The sequence below is a fragment of the Rhineura floridana genome, chromosome 9, assembly GCF_030035675.1.
Source record: "Rhineura floridana isolate rRhiFlo1 chromosome 9, rRhiFlo1.hap2, whole genome shotgun sequence".
Lineage (NCBI taxonomy): Eukaryota > Metazoa > Chordata > Lepidosauria > Squamata > Rhineuridae > Rhineura > Rhineura floridana.
In genome coordinates this window covers 65,226,887-65,245,891 of record NC_084488.1, presented here as the reverse complement: position 1 = coordinate 65,245,891, position 19,005 = coordinate 65,226,887, and the positions used below count along the sequence as shown (strand labels likewise).

General features: G+C 40.3%; 1 protein-coding gene across 3 annotated transcripts in view; it reads left to right on the top strand.

The window, feature by feature from the left end:
• ARHGAP10 (Rho GTPase activating protein 10) overlaps positions 1 to 19,005 on the top strand; it is a 199,236-nt gene that overhangs the window by 171,981 nt on the left and 8,250 nt on the right. For 2 of the 3 annotated variants that reach the window (XM_061584720.1, XM_061584719.1), the window contains one exon: positions 9,274 to 9,747. In XM_061584720.1, coding sequence (XP_061440704.1) covers positions 9,274 to 9,571 — 298 coding nt within the window. In that variant the 3' untranslated portion in view covers positions 9,572 to 9,747. Of the gene's footprint in view, positions 1 to 9,273; positions 9,748 to 12,980; positions 13,073 to 19,005 lie in introns of those variants that run through there. The other variant, XM_061584721.1, reaches the window with a different exon arrangement.

Genomic DNA, 19,005 nt, shown 5'->3' with positions numbered 1-19,005 from the left:
GGGTTGGCAACAGTGTGATGTGGCTGCAGAAAAGGCAAATGCTATATCAGGCTGCATTAACAGAAGTATAGTTTCCAAATCATGTGAAGTATTAGTTCCCCTCTATTCAGCACTGGTTAGGCCTCATCTTGAGTGCTGTGTCCAGTTCTGGTCTCTGCACTTCAAGAAGGATGCAGACAAACTGGAACAGGTTCAAAAGAGGGCAACAAGGATGATCAGGGGACTGGAAACAACGCCCTATGAGGAGAGACTGAAGGAACTGGGCATATTTAACCTGGAGAAGAGAAGACTGAGGGGAGATATGATAGCACTCTTCAAGTACTTGAAAGGTTGCCACACAGAGGAGGGCCGGGATCTCTTCTCGATGATCCCAGATTTCAACTGGACATCAGGAAAAGCTTCCTAACTGTTAGAGCCATACAACATTGGAACTAATTACTAGAGAGGTAGTGGGATCTCCGACACTGGAGGCATTCAAGAGGCAGCTGGACAGCCATCTGTTGGGAATGCTTTGATTTGGATTCCTGCTTTGAGCAGGGGGTTGGACTTGATGGCCTTATAGGCCCCTTCCAACTCTACTATTCTATGATTCTATGAAAATATTTATATAAGCATGACTATGAAATATGTTTATTTATATAACCTGTAAAGATATTTATAGTGCAATTCTATGTTTGTTTACTCAGGAGCAAGTCCCAATGTATTAAATGGGGCTTACTCAACCAGGGAAAACTGCAGCCTCAAGTGATAAGGAACTTGTTCTTTTAACAAGTCCTTTAAGTTGAGACCTTATCCCAGTCTGCATCTGTGTTGAAATTGCTTTTTAATATGTTTTTAAACTTTTTCTTAAAAAAAATGTTTTTAAAGATGTTTTGTTTTAATATATTTTAAAGTCTGTTTTTATGATTTTTAAAGTGTTTTTAGTGCTTTTGTTTGCTGCCCTGGGCTCCTACTGGGAGGAAGGGTGGGATATAAATCAAATAATAAAAATAAATAAATAAATAAACTTCATTCATTTTTTAAAAAAATGAGTATTAGTTTCCTACATAATAAAAACTGTGATAAACCCTGCCTAATTTCTTTAAAAATAGGGTTGGAGGGAGAGAGATTTACAACACAAACACAAGTCTGCACTATGTTTACTCACAAGTCCCATTAATTTACAGCACAATCCTAACCATGTCTACTCAAAAGCAAGTCCTAATGGAGTTCAATGGGGTTTACTCCAGGTACATGCTTTACTCCCAGAAATGGCTTTACTCCCAGAAAAGCAGATATTGGATTAAATACTTTCATATTTCATAGCCCAGGGTCTGACTCTTGGACAGAAGAGGAAAAAAAACATTAAGCCATATTACTTACGCAAACTGCAAAAAACTCAAAGCCACCATATTCTGACGTTCAGCCTAGGCATGCCTGGATCAACAAGTCACAACTCTGGCGTCATTGGCTACAATCATGAAATGTCGGGGTTACAGCCAGAGCTTTGAAAAGTTACTTTTTAAAACTACAATCCAACCACTGGATTGGGCTGATGGGAGTTGTAGCTAGAGCATGGATCTGTTTAAAAAAAAGTTGTGCAGGGGGGGTTTACGTTTTGGTGTATATGTTGGGAATTAGACCACCTGGAAACTTACTTTTTTTTTTTAAATTGCGGAGAGTCCGGAGAGTAAGGGGTGGTAGCCAGAGAGCCGGAGGCCCCCCCCAAACCAGAGACTCCAGCCGAAAACACACACACCGGGGCACACACACACACACACACAAATCATCGTCACTCACCTCCACAGCTCTTCGCCATTCTGCTGCTTGCCCTGGCTTTTTCCTCCGGCGTCCATTTTTTCCTCTCAGAGTCAGACGGTAGCAGGCCCTGCCTATTCACCTCTTCCCTCGTGCCTCCTAACACAGATCACGAGGGAAGAGAGAGTCTGCGCAGAGGTCCAATCAGTGTGAGGCACATGTCTTGTGTTAACCAATCACAGCCAGGAGCTGACTTCCCCTTGTTCCCACCCCCAAGTAACGTCCAACCTAATGTGGAAACGTTAAAGTTGCAGCTGAAAAGTAGGGAAATTACTAGTCGTTCCTTTACTTGCCAAATGTAATGGAATTACCCACTCGTTATCTAAAATTGTAACTAATTACAAGTAACTTGTTAAAAATAACGAGTTACTTACAAGCTCTGCTGGTGATACACGGGGCTGCACCAAAGGAAGCTCATAGCAACATGTGCAGGTCACAGAGGGACCTGGAATCCCTATCTGAGGAGGAAGGCATCCAATTTCAGCCACCCTGGAGGCGATTTTTTCTACATTGTCTTCTCCTGAGGAGTTTGAAGGCTTCCTCGAGACAGCTACATCTCACCAAGCATTACAGGAGAAGAGGGGTGAAGCATCCTTCGTTTCACCCTCTTCACGTCAGAAACTCCAAGTTCAGGGGGTGGTGCACAATCCACACTGTTCTCATGCTCAACCTCTACAGTTTCAGTTATCACCACACATGCTACAACAATTAAAGGAACAGCTGAGAGATTCTCTCCTAATGGATCTAGCCAGAGATCTTTCCACTTCAGCGGCTGAGGTTCGATACCCCGCACAGGACACACCAGCCACAGCACCCACTCTGCCACCTTCAAGAGCACAAGTGGCGCAGGGCCTCACTCCGCTATTCTTCAAACGTGCTCCAACCACTGTGCAGGGCATCACTGGATCCTTACGCTGCCTCACAGGGCAGGCATCCTCAACTTCAGGAGGAGGCAACAGTGGACCCAGACAATGAGCTGATGGTCCTCGATGAGGAAGAATGGAATGGAGATTCAGAGTCAGAGGAAGTAGTGACCAATAGGATTTTCCAGGAGGCTCATTTCCTTCCACTCCTGTGCAAGGCAATGGAAGCTCTGAACCTAAATTCTCCAGAAGATCCTCCAGCCCCATCAGCTTCTAGAATTTCGGCTATGTGTCCAGACCCGAAACCCAAGTCAAGGGTGCTAAAACTTCCATCACTGTTGCCTAAAGTGATCAAGTCCAAATTTGATGCCCCGCTGCAGTTCAAGAAATCAGTTGCAAGTGCCAACAAATACTATACGTTGGAACAACACATCATGGACCAACTCAAGGTTCCTCTGGTCAACACCCCCATAGTCAATTTACTAAATCCGTTCTTGAACCCGAAAGACTCGGATGCCCACCTCAAGGATCCATCAGAGCGCAAGCTGGATCTAGGCCTTAGGGGGATTCATGAGGCCAGTGTGCTCTCCGTCATAGCAGCAACAGCCTCCTCAGTCTTCGCAAGAGCATCCCTGCTGTGGCTAGAGGACCTATTGGGTGGCCCACAGCAGGATCTGGCTCGAATCCGGAAGTCGCTTCTGCAAATCTCAAGAGCAGTAACCTTTATGGCAGATGCATCCATGGACGCCATGCAGTTTTCGGCAAAGTCATTAGCAGTGAGTGTTTTCACTTGAAGGACTCTATGGCTACGCCATTGGGAGGCCAATACTGTAGCCCGTTCTAATCTTGCATCTGAGTCCTATGTGGGTGGCAAACTATTTGGCGACGCCGCCCTAGCTGGGGTCTTGGAGTCGAAGGAAAAGAAGAAAGCTATGCTTTCTGCCAAAAAATGAGACGACAAAAGATTCTTCTGTAGACATTTCCATCCTTATTTGCGTTCCCAGTCCTTTTTAGGCTGTAGGGCATTTGGAAGAGCAAAGGAGTCCCGTACCAGCCATCCCTTCTGGAATAGGCAATGTACCCAGTCTAAAAGCCAACAACCTTTCCCCAATAGATCGGATTTTGGATCTCAGTCTCGGGGGAATAAGCATCAGTACTGACGCCAGGGTCCCTCTGGTGGGAGGACGCCTTCAACACTTTGCCCACCACTGGATGGACATGTCTTCGGAACAATGGGTACTTCATACCCTCAGATACAGACTGAGGCTGGAACTCACCTCCCTCCCTCCAACCAAGTTTATCCCCTCCCTCTTCTCAACGTCTCCAGAGAAGTGGGAAAGTACTCTTCAAGCAATTGCCCACCTTCTGCAGATTGCAGCAATAGACCCCATTCCAATAGGCAAGAAGTTTTCAGGAATCTACTCAGTATTCTTCACCGTCATGAAAAAAGATGGATCTTTCAGGGCAGTACTCGATTTGACGAACTTAAATCAGTTCATAAAATACCGCAGGTTCCGCATGGAAACTTTACTGTCCATCAAGAAGGCATTGAGAAAGGGAGACTTCCTTTCATCTATCGATATGAAGGATGCCTATCTGCATGTCCCTTTTTTTTGCCTCACAGATGTTACCTCCGGTTTGCGGTGGGGGAGGATCACTTTCAGTACAGGGCCATGCCCTTTGGTCTGGTGTCTGACCCCAGAGTATTCACAAAGATTGTGGTTGCTCTGGTGGCACACCTCAGAATGCAGGGGGCCCATGTCTTTCCTTACCTGGATGACTTTCTGCTCCGGTCTCTGTCTCTCCACAAGGCTTGGAAAGATCTGCACATCACCCTAGCATGCCTCAAGGATCACGGCTTCCTTGTCAAGCAAACCAAGAGCCAGCCCACTGCATAATACATTTGGGGGCCACCGTAGACTCGCAGCAGGGACTCATAATGTTGGTTCAAGACAGAGTAGACAAGATAATTACAGCTGTCACACAGCTCCTCTCTTCGCCTTTGGCGGATCTTATGCATCTGGCAGGTATCTTGGGGTTGATGGTCTCAACCTATCAGACTACACCATGGACACGTCACCACTCTCTACCACTCCAGTGGCAGCTACTGCCTTTTCAAAGCAACATTGCAGCCAAGCATCACCGGAAGGTAGCACTTTCACCGCTGGTCCGTCGCTCCCTGCTATGGTGGGCGCACAAACCCAATTTACTAAGAGGAGTGCGATTCCAGGACCCTCCACGGACCCTGATCTCCTGAGATGCCAGCCTGACAGGCTGGGGAGCCATTTGCGGCAGCCAGATGATACAAGGCACTTGGTCACCACAGGAGTCAGTGCTTCCAGTCAAACTTCTGGAGCTCCGTGCAATTTGGCTAGCCCTGAGGCACTTCACGGAGACCAAACGGTTGGGGGCAGTGCTGGTCAGGACAGACAACATATTGGCCAAATCACATTTGAATCGTCAGGGAGGCACACGCTCCCCACAACTACAGGAGGAAGCTGCCCTGCTGTTCCAGTTGGCGGAAACATACGTGGACATGATCCTTGCAGAATACCTCAAGGGGGAGGACAACTGCCAAGCGGATTGGCTCAGCAGACAGAAGGTGCATCAGGGAGAATGGAAGGTTCACCTGTTGGACTTTCAGGAAATAGTGAGACACTTCGGCAGAGTCATGGTGGACTTATTTGCCACACACCTCAACCGCCAGGTGAAAAGATTTTTCTCCATTTTTATCACAGATATTCTACCCATTAATGACAATTGTAGTTTATCCCATCTTAGCAGATCTTTCTTAATCTCTGTCCATAATTTTTCATAATTATTATGAAACAACTTTGAATTTTTATTTGTCATAATGATACCTAAATATTTCAACTTTTTCTCTATTGTAAAATCTGTCTTGTCCATTAACTCTTTCTGTTCCCTTAAAGTTAAATTTTTCACCAACATCTTTGTTTTTTGATTGTTGATCTTAAACCCTGCTAACGGTCCAAATTCTTTTAATTTGTCCATCAATACATTAATTCCTTCCAAAAGGTTTTCTAATACAATTATCAAATCATCAGCAAATGCTCTCAGATTATATTCTTTTTTTATCTTTAATCCCGAAATCCTTTTATCTTGCCTTATATCTCTAAGCAGCACTTCTAAGACCAGAATAAATAGAAGGGGAGATAATGGACATCCCTGTCTTGTACCCTTTTGTATTTCACATGAATCCGTTAAATCTCCATTAACAATTATCTGAGCCTTCTGAGATGTATAAATCGATCTAATCCATTTTATAAAATTGTCTCCAAAATCCATTTGCTCCAAAACCTGAAACATAAATTTCCAATTCAAATTATCAAATGCTTTCTCAGCATCTAAGAAAATCAAAGCTGCTTGTTTATCATTTCGTTGTTCTAAATATTCCAACACATTCAAGACATTCCTGACGTTGTCACGTAATTGTCTTTTAGGTAAAAACCCCGATTGATCTTCCTGGATAAATTGTTGCAATATTATTTTCATTCTTTCTGCCAAGATCATTGTAAAAATTTTATAGTCATTATTCAATAGAGATATCAGCCGATAATTTTTTGTTTTAGTTAAATCTTGCTCCTCTTTAGGTATTAATGTTATGTTAGCATTTTTCCAACTATCCGGTATCTTTCCCTCTTGCAAAATAGAATTCATTGTATACTGTAAAGGTAGCAAGAGTTCTTCCTCCAAACATTTATAGTACATTGCAGATAACCCATCTGGTCCTGGCGCCTTTCCTGATTTAATTTTGTTTATAGCTTCAGATATCTCTCTTGACGTGATAGGACCATTAATAGCTTGTCTCTGAAAGTCTGTAATTTTAGGCAAATTCTGTTTAGATATATACTCTTCTATTTTTTCAGATGGGATTTCCTGACACTTCTACAATGATGAATAATATTGATGAAAAATCTTTTTGATTTTTACATTATCTGTCAGCATCTCATCTCCTTCTTGTATCTTTAAAATAATATTTTTTTGACGTTCTTTTCTTAATTTATATGCTAACCATTTCCCCGGTTTATTTGCAAATTCAAAAGTCCTTTGTTTAGCAAAATTTAGTTTCCTTTCCATTTCTCTAACTGTCAGCATTGATACTTGATTCTGTAACATTTTAATTTGATTTACAATAGAAACTTTAGTTGGATTCTTTTTCAATTCTTCCTCTTTTTGTTTTATTTCTTCCAAAATTAATTGCATTTTCTGTTGTTTCTTTTTTTTAATTCAGAGTTACATTTAATAAAATATCCCCTCATAAATGCCTTACTTGTATCCCAAACAATATTTTCGTTTGTTCCTTTATGTAAATTATATTCAAAAAACTCTTTTAATTTCTTCTTACATTCTTGTACTACTTTGTCATTCTGTAATAAAGATTCATTTAGTCTCCATCTAAATCCAATATTTTTTTTTTTTAAAAAGTTAATATCACAGGATTGTGGTCCGAAAAAGTTTTTGGTAATATATCCATTTTAAAAATAACTTTCACTAGATTTTTAGACATCCAAATCATATCAATCCTCGAGAATGTTTTATGTCTTTCTGAAAAATAAGTAAATTCCTTTGCGTTATCATTTATATATCTCCAGGTATCCACCAATTCTAAATTTTCCATCAGTTCAAAGCAAATCTTCGGTAATTTACCCTGTGTCTCTTTAATATTTTTTTCAGAAAGTCTATCAATTTTTGGTGAGATTACCCCATTCCAATCACCCATGACACACCAATGATCATATGAAAACTCTGACAATTTTTCCATAAGTCCTGTGTAAAACCTTGTTTTATCTTCATTGGGGGCATAAATACCCACTATCAAAATTTTTATGCCCTGTAAAGTAATTTCAACCCCCACAAATCTACCACTATCATCCAGTAATATCAATTTAGGAAGCAATTGTGGGTTAATGTAAAGAACAACTCCATTTTTTTTTTGATCCAGCCGAAATAAATTCTTCACCCAAATTTTTACAAATCAAATATTTGGAATCTTTCTTCTTAATATGAGTTTCTTGTAAACAAATTATATCCAATTTTATTTTTTTCAAATAATGAAACACTTTCTTTCTCTTCTGCGCCGTGTTGGCTCCATTTATATTCCAAGTTAGATATTTGTAATCCATCTTTAAGCGTGTATTTTAAAATGTACCTGTTGCTCCCTTTAATCCATCATCTTCCTTCCCCTCCTCTGCATGTTCCTGTTGACTTTGTTTCCCAGGAATTATATCCATATCTTTGAGTTTATCTTCTTCCATGTCTTTTGAAGCTTTTCTCAAGAAATCCCTTGCTTTTTGAACAGTATTCAATCGATATTTCTGTTGTCTGAATGTAAAAATCACTCCTTCTGGAACATCCCATCTAAATTGAATTTTGCATTGCTTAAGTTTTTCTGTAAAGAAAGCATATTCTTTTCTCTTACGTAAAAGTCTAATAGGAATTTCTTTCATCACCAGTATTTCCTTCCCATCAATTTTAAAGGTATTGTTGAAGTGTTGTTGTAATACCATATCTCTGGTCGTCTTTTTTATAAAGTGAACAAGCACATCTCTTGGAATTTTTTTCATTGTTGCATATCTGGAATTAATTCTATAAACTTTATCTATTTCAAATTTCATCCGATCTTCATTCAAATCCAGAAATTTTACTAAAGCATTAGCAATTTTATCTCTGATGTCTTCACCTGTTTCCTCAGGGATTGCACGGAATCTCAAACAATGTTCTTTATTTCTCAATTCAATCACAGCCATGTAGTCCAAATTTTTTTCTAATTCCAGATTTAATATATCTGTTCTATTCTCCAAGATTTGTACCTTTTCTTTAGTATTTTTTGCATCCTCCTTTATTTGCCCAATTGTCCCTTTAATCTCATCCACTTGTGTTTTAATATAGTCTTTTATATCTATCAGTTCAGTTTTCATTTCCTGTTTTATATCACTAATCCCTTCCATTATTTTTTGAAACATTTCTGGGGGTATAGCCCCTTCCTGTGGATCAATTGAACCTCTTCGCTCCTGAGCCTTAGCTGCTTTTTTAGTTGTCATTCTCAAAAGAAGCCTTTAATTTCTGATATTAACCACTGTTCCAAAACCTAGAGGCAGTCTATTTCTTTTTTTTTTCCCTCCACCAACAAAAGAGTTAATATTCCAGGCCTGTTATTATAGTCCGGCCAGCACAGTTCTTATCTACGTCCAGGAATGCAAAACAATTCTGGTTCACAACACCAAGCGATTAGTAACATATACGAACAGCAGATTTGTCCAAAAAGAAATAATCCAAGGAGAAAAATAGTCCAAAATATATTTCCATCGAATAATAATTACCTCTCATCCGTTTTTAATCTTTAAAACTCCAAATTCAGGCCAGCTTTTTGTCGTAAAAAAAATAAAATAAATTGTTTACATTTTCTTTCTTCCTTAATTATATTTAAAAGAGAAAAAGTATGACTCACCCAGATTTCTCAGTTGCTGATTCGTAAACAAATCCCTTTTATTGTAGTAATTTAAGCCAAGTGATAAGATTTAGACAGAAGGAGGCTCGCTGGTTAAGAACGTTTTTAGAAAGAAAAAAAACGCTTCGCTTTTTTTCAGTACAGCTTGCTGGAAGTCCTGACTCCGTCTTCAGCCGATCGGTATGCCTTCTTATCTCAGGGAATTCCTGATCAATTCCAGCAGCCGACAGCTCAACGAAGTCCTGTGGAAAATCTGATCGGTTCACCTATACCTTGGAGAACATTTAAGCCAGTCAAAGTTTCCTCTTGGCTGGCTTTTAAACTGAAAAAAGCTTCTTCTGAGGAAGAGATCTCTCAGAGACAATCACCAGCTGAGCACTCACTTCCGGGAAGTCCGAAGAATGATGTTTTTGTTTCAAACAATACCTGTAATATCCTCTGATTTACCTTTTAAACAATGGCAAAAAGATACCTCTAAATTTGTATGGCAAGGAAAAAAACCAAGAGTTAAATTTAAATTACTACAAGACGCCAAAGAAAGAGGAGGACTGGGATTACCAAATCTGAGACTTTATTTTGCTGCCTGCTGTTTAGTCTGGATAAAGGAATGGATTTTATTGAGGAATAAAAGACTATTGGATTTGGAGGGCCATAACCTGAAGTGGGGATGGCATGGATATCTATGGTATGACAAAGTAAAAGTAAATGTAGACTTTAATAATCATTTTATAAGACGTCTTCTGTTGAAAATATGGAATAGATATAAACCAAGGTTCTATTCGAAAATACCATTATGTGTCTCAAGTCAAGAAGCGTTTTACAGAAGAGAAATGGCTGGAAAAGAGAAATGGTTAACTTATCAAGAACTATTAGAAAATGTACATGGAGAATATATAATGAAAGAGAGAGAACAACTGATGAAGGATATAGTTCTCAATGGTTTGCCTATTTACAATTGTTAGAAAGATATAAAATGGACAAGAAAATGTATGGGTTTGAAATAAGTAAATCTGATTTTGAAATAGGTTTGTGTACAAATGATGAAAATATAATTGCGAAAATGTATAAACTCTTACTGAAAATGGATATGGAAGAAGAACAAGTAAAGAGTGTATGGTAAAGTGGGCAAAAAAATTTGGTTATAACGTACAAATGGATCAATGGGAAAATATGTGGAAAAAAGGCTTGAGATTTACATTATGCTATAATCTTAAAGAAAATTTCTATAAAATGATGTACTGTTGGTACATGACTCCAGAAAAGTTGTCAAAAATGTATAGTAATGTTTCTAATGTTTGTTGGAAATGTAAACAACAAGAAGGATCATTTTATCATATGTGGTGGCTGTGTAAAAAGGCAAAATCATTTTGGGCACAGATAGGTAGGATGATGCAAAAAATTCTAAAGATAAATATTCAGTCAAAACCAGAATTTTTTTTACTGGGTTTTATGGATAAACAAATAGAAAAGAAATATGGAAGCATAATATTATATATGATTACGGCAGCAAGATTATTATATGCACAAAAGTGGAAAATGGAATCAACACCAACAATGGAAGAATGGCTATTGAAATTAATGGACTTAGTAGAGATGGATAAATTGACATGTCTACTTAGAGAAAAATCGACAGACACATTTCTTAAGGAATGGAAGCCTCTCTTAGACTTTTTGTTGAAAGATCAAAATAAAATGATGATATTGGGATTTGACGATTAACTAAGATAGCCTATGGAGAAAAGTGATCCTGTATGAATATATTAAGGGACAGGTTTGATGTATATTATATACTTATAGCTGATCTGCGACAAATCGGAAGTCAACTATTTTATTTTTATTTTTTTGTTGTATTATGTTTTTTGACTTTGTTTTGTTTGTCTTTTGAAAAATTTGAATAAAAATTATTAAAAAAAAAGAAAGAAAAGATTTTTCTCCAGATATGTGACACCAGAGGCAGAAGGCATAGATGCTCTGATGCCCCAGTTGCCCCAAGGACAACTCTACACCTTCCCACCTCTTCTGAACATTCCCAGGGTACTTCAAAAGATCCGAGCTGAAAAGGCAAGAGTTCTACTGATAGCTCCTTGGTGGCCAAGGAGACCCTGGTTCCCGGAACTCATAGATCTGTCGATCGATTCTCCGTGGCAAATTTCCCTCAGGGAATACCTATTGTCACAGGGACAGCTGCTTCACCCAGACCTGGGATGGCTGGTGCTTCACATCTGGTGATTGAGAGGCGATGCCTCTTAAAACGAGGCATTCCAGTTCAAGCAGTGGAAACTATGATGACCTCAAGACACCCTTCCACAATTAGAATATATGAGACTACATGGAAGGCCTTCTCGATGTGGTCACAAAAGAAGGGTTTAATTCCAAGGAAGCAGGTATAAACAATATTCTCTGCTTCCTACAGGATGGCTTGTCCTTGGGTCTCAGGGTAAACACTCTCAGACGCTAGGCTTCAGCCCTTTCGGCGGTTCTGTCTACATCTCCGGAGAAACCGCTGGGATATCATCCGTTATTCAGGCGTTTTCTATGTGAGGCAACGGCATTGGCACCTCCTACGATCCATCGTTACCCAACTCAGGATCTACACAAGGTGTTAATAGCCCTACAAAAGTCCCCTTTTGAACCCCTAAGTCAAATTTCCCTACATCTCTTGTCCTTTAAGGTCTTGTTCCTTGTGGCCATTACTTCAGCCCGGAGAGTGTCTGAGTTGAATGCTCTGTCTGTTGACAAGAATTTCTGTGTGTTTCATAAGGATAGAGTAGTCCTACGTACTGTCCCTTCTTTTCGTTCTAAAGTACTGTCTACCTTCCAGCATCAGCAAGAGCTGGTACTTCCTTCTTTTTGTCCTAATCCCATTCACCCCACAGAGAAAGCGTGTCATTCACTGGATGTGCGAAGAGCCCTGAAAGTGTATATCTCTAAAACAAAACATCTCCATCAGACAGTTTGTCTCCTTCCACCCAGCGTCTTTAGGGAAGAAAGTGTCTTCGTCCATGCTCGCTAGGTGGATCAAGGCATGTGTCACACTGGCCTACACCTCTCTAAAGTTAGCCCGGCTGGCCAGGATAGTGGCCCACTCAACTAGAGCAGCAGCCACATCGGCAACATTCTCACTCCATGCATCTATCACAGAGATTTGTAGAGCAGCTACATGGGCTGCACCTAATATGTTTATTAAATACTATAAGATTAACACATATGCATCAGCAGAGGCAGCTTTTGGGAGGAGAGTACTACAGCACATTCTCCCAGATCACTAGTGTAATCAGCCCAGCGATGTTCCCACCCTACATGGATCAGCTTTGGTGTGCCCCACCTGAGATCAGCTTTTCCATGCACAAGAGAAAAGACATTTGGTCTTACCGTAAAACGGTTTTCTCTGTGCATGTCAAAAGCTGATCTCAGGGCCCCTCCCTAGGAGAGCTGGGCTGCCATCACTGTCTTTTTCATCTTAGGCCTACAGCAGAGAGCGTATGAGTGCTGTTGTCTCCTGTTTTGTGTCGATGGTTCCTATTATTTCTCTTTGTTCTTTCCTCCTGTTGGTTGGCTTGTTATCAAAAACTGAAATAAGGAGCTGCGCAGAGCAGAAAGTCCTTGTTAAAAACAACAACACTCTTTAGCACTCTTCTGCCTTCAACCACTAGGTGGAGCTAGCTACCCAGTTGAGATCAGCTTTTGACATGCACAGAGAAAACGGTTTTACGGTAAGACCAAATGTCTTTTCCCTCTCCCCAATACATAGGCTTTGTGGACAATGTTGTTCTTGTGCAAAATTTAACAATTATAAAGTGATCCTGTGAAGCTGTTTAAAAACCGCTAACAAAATCTTGGTACCTTTTCAGTGTTGTCAACAGAAAAGCAAGAGCAGTGTATCCATGTGAGGCGGAGCATAGCTCTGAATTATCTTTTCAAATTGGGGCAGTTTTTGAAGATGGTAAGTATTATAGTCAAAAATAAGCAAGTACCTTTTAAAAGCACAAATGGATAAGCATACATAAAAACAAATATACACACAGAGAGCCACACAACAAAATGTTGCAGTCTATCCTTGGTGTGCATTTATATCTTTTTTTAACACAGTCACTTAATCGAAAATGCAGTCTAACATTCTTAAAACTAGGTTGTTATGCTCATTATAAAAGGGAGATTGGGCAAGTGATAGCTGATATGATCAATATTTAGCTTACTATATCTTGAAGGCTTGAGCCACCTGCTAAGTTCATCATATAAAGCATGACATATGTCCCACAGGCTCACACTCTAAAGGAGACAAATAGAATGGAACAATGGGAAAGGCCAAATATAAATAGAAACTGCAAAGGTGCCATGATAGGTGTATATTGCAGTTAAAACAAAGATAGTTGAGTGATGGAAAATAGCAAAAGATTAAGGGAGCAAGTGTTTCAGAGGAGAAGTAGATTATAAAGAGGTTTTTATAGGTTGCAATATGCTAAGCCCTTCAAGTGCTTGAAGGTTACCAACTTGAGAAGGCAAGAAAAGTGCACATAAGAAAGAGGGATAACATAAGCCACTGTTTGTTTTAACCATGGTTTATTGAACATGCTAGGATCCAACTCACAAACGTTCAAACCACACAGGACAGTTGGTTCACCTAATGTTGGTTTGTTGCCCCTGTGCTTCCTCTGTGAATGACTAGCTGCTATAGTGGAGCTCTTTGATTAGCAAGACATCATTACATCATCAATTTTCTAATCATTGGCCTCCTGCAGAAACAGGGGTGAGTGGGACTGTGAACACTGATCCTTGGAGATATTTGGCTGCTGTTGGCATGATCTCAAACGAAATAGTCCCAAGGTATTCCTCCCTTTCCTCCAGTTGGACATTTCCCACAAAGGCTTGCTAGCACTCTTTGTTAGCCCTTTCCTCCCAGCCCTCCTGAATATAAATTCCACTTAAGCCACTCTTTCCGTAAAACTAAGGGTTTTTTCAGTACGACAACTTTACTAGTAAGCATGCAGAAGAGCAAGTGTTAACAATAACATAGCCGATAAAGGGGAATCAGTAGTTTGTCAGAAACGGGTGAATGAGAAGGAATGGGAAAGTGATGATTGTCTGAAGCTTTTAAGTTTCACTACAGTTGAATCTGTTGAACTGTTGGTATGGCTTGCAAAGGTGTGGTTTTAACATATATATATATATTGAGATATAGGGAGAAGTGCCTGTGACCCCTTTTTTAAAAAAAATCCTTTATAAGCAAGGAGGTAGGTGGACAAAGGAGTCTGCTGTGAGGCAGAGTGCAGAGCGTCAGTGAGAGTATCTTGGCCATGTGAGTGGCTTTGTTTTTGAGCCACACAAATTTCACATGTCGGTAGCCAAGCAGGCAGAGGAGTCTGAGCAATGGCCAAATCCAGGGCTGAGGTAAATTCCAGCAAAAACCTGAGTTCATGGTGGGGCAGCAGAAGACAGCAGTGAGACAGTACTGAAAGCAGCAGAAATATTGATTTGGTGTTCATTTCAACTTCAATGTAAAGGTCTGAGCCTCAGGATTTTAAAGGCAGAAGCTACACAGAGGAAGACCTAATCTATAATAGCCACAAGCAGCTGTGAACTGGCCAATGCTCATTTAATTCTGCTCTTGAGCCACTGCCTGAAAGCTGCCATCTGCTTGCTTTGTAAGAGAATTCAGCTTTAACAGGCGGAAGTATGTCCACCGATAGGTTAAACTCCTTTGTTCAAAGCCATTGCATAAACAACTTCTATACCCTTGTCCTCTGCTACAGAAAAATGGCAATTCATTCTTATTCATGTCTGCCCTTCAAGTCCTGAGAATGAGAGAAGCCTAACCATTCCTAGGCTGTTTTGTCTCCATCTTTTATTTATTTATTTCAAATATTTGTTACTGATGCTAGAATGGGGCACAAAACTTAAAATGAAACAATACAATAAAACTAAAAAGAAAGATCAATTTATGTAAACCAAAAGAATTTATTTAATATTAAAACAATTGGCTCCACACTACTGTCTGGCATATGCTTGTGCAAAAATCTGGGTATTCAGCTGGTGCCTAAAATGCATGAGGGTCAGTGCTAGCTGTGTTTCAGCGGGGAGGGAGCTTGATAACTGTGGTGCCACTACCAAGAAAGCCCTCCTTCAGGTTGTCATATGATGAACTTCCAATAATTGCAGTACTGCTGGGAAGTCCTCCCTGCACCCCAACCTCAATACATGGGCAGGTAAATATGAATGAAGGTATTCCTGAAGGCAATCTATTCAGGAAACTGTTGGAAGCTGGCAAAAATGTAGTCGTGTAAGACACAGAGGGAGGTAGCAATAATATACAGCAGTCTATGTGCTAGAATACATTACTTGTGCATTCAGCATACAGCATACTGGTTACAGAATACAGGATACACGGTAGCAGCAGCAGTCCCCAACAGCGTACAGTCTCGATATACGTTGCTCACTGTTAACTCCATCCAACTTTCCCCCACACTTCACACATTCCCTCCTGCTGGCTTTATAGGGCCTTGGGCTTATTAGTGGTTACAGCTGCCTGATAGCAGTAACCTGAGTCTCGTTATCTCCCTGGCTCTGCCCAAGAGTAGCTTAACCCTTTCCTACCATGATAGCCAACAGAAACCGTATTTTTGAGCCACGCACCCTTCCTGTGTGTACTTGGAATCTCACCTCTGCTTGACATTGTCCTCAGGGTTGGGGCTGGATTCAGTCAGTGTGGAGCTACAAGAGCAAGATCAAAAGAGGTGGCCAGATTTTCCTCACCCTTATTTTGAAAGAAAGCGTTGAGCTTTCCACATTTCCATTTGAGATTCATAGGAGCTAATAAAGCTATGTTGTTGAAAGCAGTTTTTTTAAAAAAGTCATCTAAATATGACCTGCTTCTCCCATAGTGCCCCTGCTTAGTGTTATATATTATCCAAAAAATACAAGTTTGGAAAGCTTTTCGTGAACCTAATCTTTTCATCACTCCAAGGCTTAGCAATATAGTTCTCATTTTTAAAATAACCTGGGGCGTGTAGAGAATCTAGAAAAGGAGGTACAGAGGAAGGGGAAAACAGGCATAATTTAAAGCAGAAATATGCATCAATTCTGTTTGCATTTGCAGAGATGCATTTAGTTGAAGAAGATGGCCCTGGATTTTATTACTGTTGTTGAGGCATGCAGAGAAATTTGAACCTCTCCCCATATCATCTCCCCTCATCACCTCCCCTCTTGTTCTTTCCTTCCCTTACACCTGGCCTGTATGTTTACCATTAAGAAAACATGTCTGGCGTAAAGGCTTCCTGTCAATAGCTACCTTACAGGCAGATTGTGTCTGTGTCAAGTGTGATAAAAGAGGAATTGGATACATTTATAGTTCTTCAAAACCTTCTCTTAAAAGTAAGTTTAATTTAGTGTAAGGGTGGAGTTTCTTACCCTGTCTATGAATAACCCTTCTAGTCAAATCTAAGTCCAAGACAGCCTCCTGGAGCACATGGTTCACAACACAGGAATTTTCAGTTGCGTCATGCCTTGTGTCTATTCCTCAAAAAAGGAAAAGGAAAATGCACTAAGCTCGTTCCTCTTAGGTCCTGCTTAAAATGATGCCTTAGCGGTATGGGAGCTTCCACTCCTCTTACTTGTTTCCACAATTGAATCCTTCACATCTGTGGATCTGAACCACCTCAGCAATGCCTCCTGGATCAGGTAGCTATCATAGGAGTAGTTCAGAGCCAGACAAGCTGCCCAGTGACCTGCACGTGACCTTAGCAACGTGAGAGGAGCCATATAATATCCCCCATTGCTAGAGCTACGTCACTGGATGACAGTAGGAGGAGACAGCTTTGCCCTCCTGCTGAAGTCAGTTTTTTGGTTTACTGGGAAAATATAATGACGGGATGGGATGGTCCTCTTCATACATTTTGAAAGGGATTGTCCTAGGCTTTCTTCTCAATATAGTATTTTCTGTCAGAGTTCAACCCAGCACCCAGCATCACATGTAAAGCCTCTGATAAAACAGCATGCAGCCCTTCTACTTGGTCTGCTCAGGATCTCCTTAGATCCATTTTGTGGATCCTTACCTAGATCAAACTGAAGGACACTCTAGTCCAGTCTTGGCTGGCTGGAAGCTATTTATATTTTTATAAACCTCTCTCATGCCACTCTTTACTCTAGGAAAGAGGAACCTGTGGTCCTTCAGATGATCAGACTTCCATCAGCCCAAGCTACCATGGCCAGTGGTACGAATGATGAGAATTGTACTCCAACTACAGCTGGAGGGCCACAGATTTCCCACGCTCCTCACTCAGTAAACTTAGGGTACCTTGTCACTTTATGCTTTCTGTATACCATCTTCTGTAGTATGGTTTCTTCCCACATTGTGAAGGTCAAGTCAGAAACTCCAAGCCACATAAAATACTATGCTGCAGCTGTTCCCATATGATCTGAGACTTCTGATGTTGCCTCCACAGTGTAAGAAGGAGTCATGCTTATAGGGAAATGTGAGTATTCCCTGTTTCCCTGTTCTGTCCTATTGCAGCTCCACAACATCTTTTTCTTCTAAGATTTCTTTCCTAGCCACTTCAGCGAGTGACGTTAGCTCAATGTAGAAGGTCTGCTTTTCATGTCAAAATCCCTCATATCTCCAGTTGAAAAATGAGGTAGCAGGTGTTATCAAAGACTTCTGCCAAAACCCTGGAGAGCCATTGCCTGTTGGACTAGACAATAATCTGGACTATATGGACAAATAGTCTGGCCATAAGGCATCTTGCTATGATGCCTATAATTTGAACTAACTTACTTTGAAATATCTATTATTTTGTTTGTTTAGTTTCCAGTCTGCAAAGACCTTTTTTGAACTCTACTTTTACTTGGATTGTTGACATCCTGAATAAGTTAGTGTCATGTGCAAACTTGGCTACCTTATTATTCTCCCCTGACTCTAGTTTGGAACACATAGAGATTCTTTGCTTGCTCCCTCCATTGTGAAAACTCTATTCCTACCTTCAGCTTCCTGTGTTTATACCAGGTATAGATCTGCAAGAAGACCTGACCACTTATCATTTGGCCTTTCTTTCCTTCTGAGCCTTCACTTGAAAAAACTAATTAGTTAAGTTCTTATATTTACTTAATCTAGAAAACCATGTCATTCTCATTTGCCTTTCAACAAGGAAACTTCTGATTTCGCTTTCTCTCCTCTTGTGGACTTGGACTGCGTACAGATTCCATAGAATCATTTCAAATTCATCAGTTTAAATTCCCATATGCCTTAATAAGCTCTTAAATGAAAGATAATAATACATCATTTCTGCTGCTCTACCAATAACCTTAACTATCAAAGTGACAGTGCATCAATCAAATTGACATACTGTTACTATCAACCATTAAAATAACTGTTAAATTAGTGTCTGACATGAGGTGCCACTTCCATTACGGCAAATTTTATATCTTTCTCCTCCCCATCTCCATTTTATTTTTCTCTTTGTTTTTTCCCCATTTGCTACTCTCCTTTTCCCTCTCCTGGCTTTATTTCCCCCCCCCCTTTCTTGTTCATAGTTTATAGTGAGAAACCATTAAAGTGGCTGTGGGATTATGATCTTTTCTCCCATTCCCATCTGGCTGCTTTCCCCTAATTCTTGCACACGAGGGAGGTAGGCAGGACTTGGCTCAAACGGAAGAAGAGAATGGCAAAGACTGGATACAGTAGCAGATCAAGAATCTGCTGAGTGGACCTCAGAGTTGTTGGTTCAGCCTGATGCTGTGGAAGGCAAATAGCAGGTCAGGGCATTGGACAGCCTCTCAGTAACTGATTAATTGTTTTTCCCAAGCAATTTTTTTTCCAAGGACAAAACTGCTGATTCAAAGCTTACAGTAGAGAGATGGCTCTTTCTTCCTTCTCAACCTGTTCTT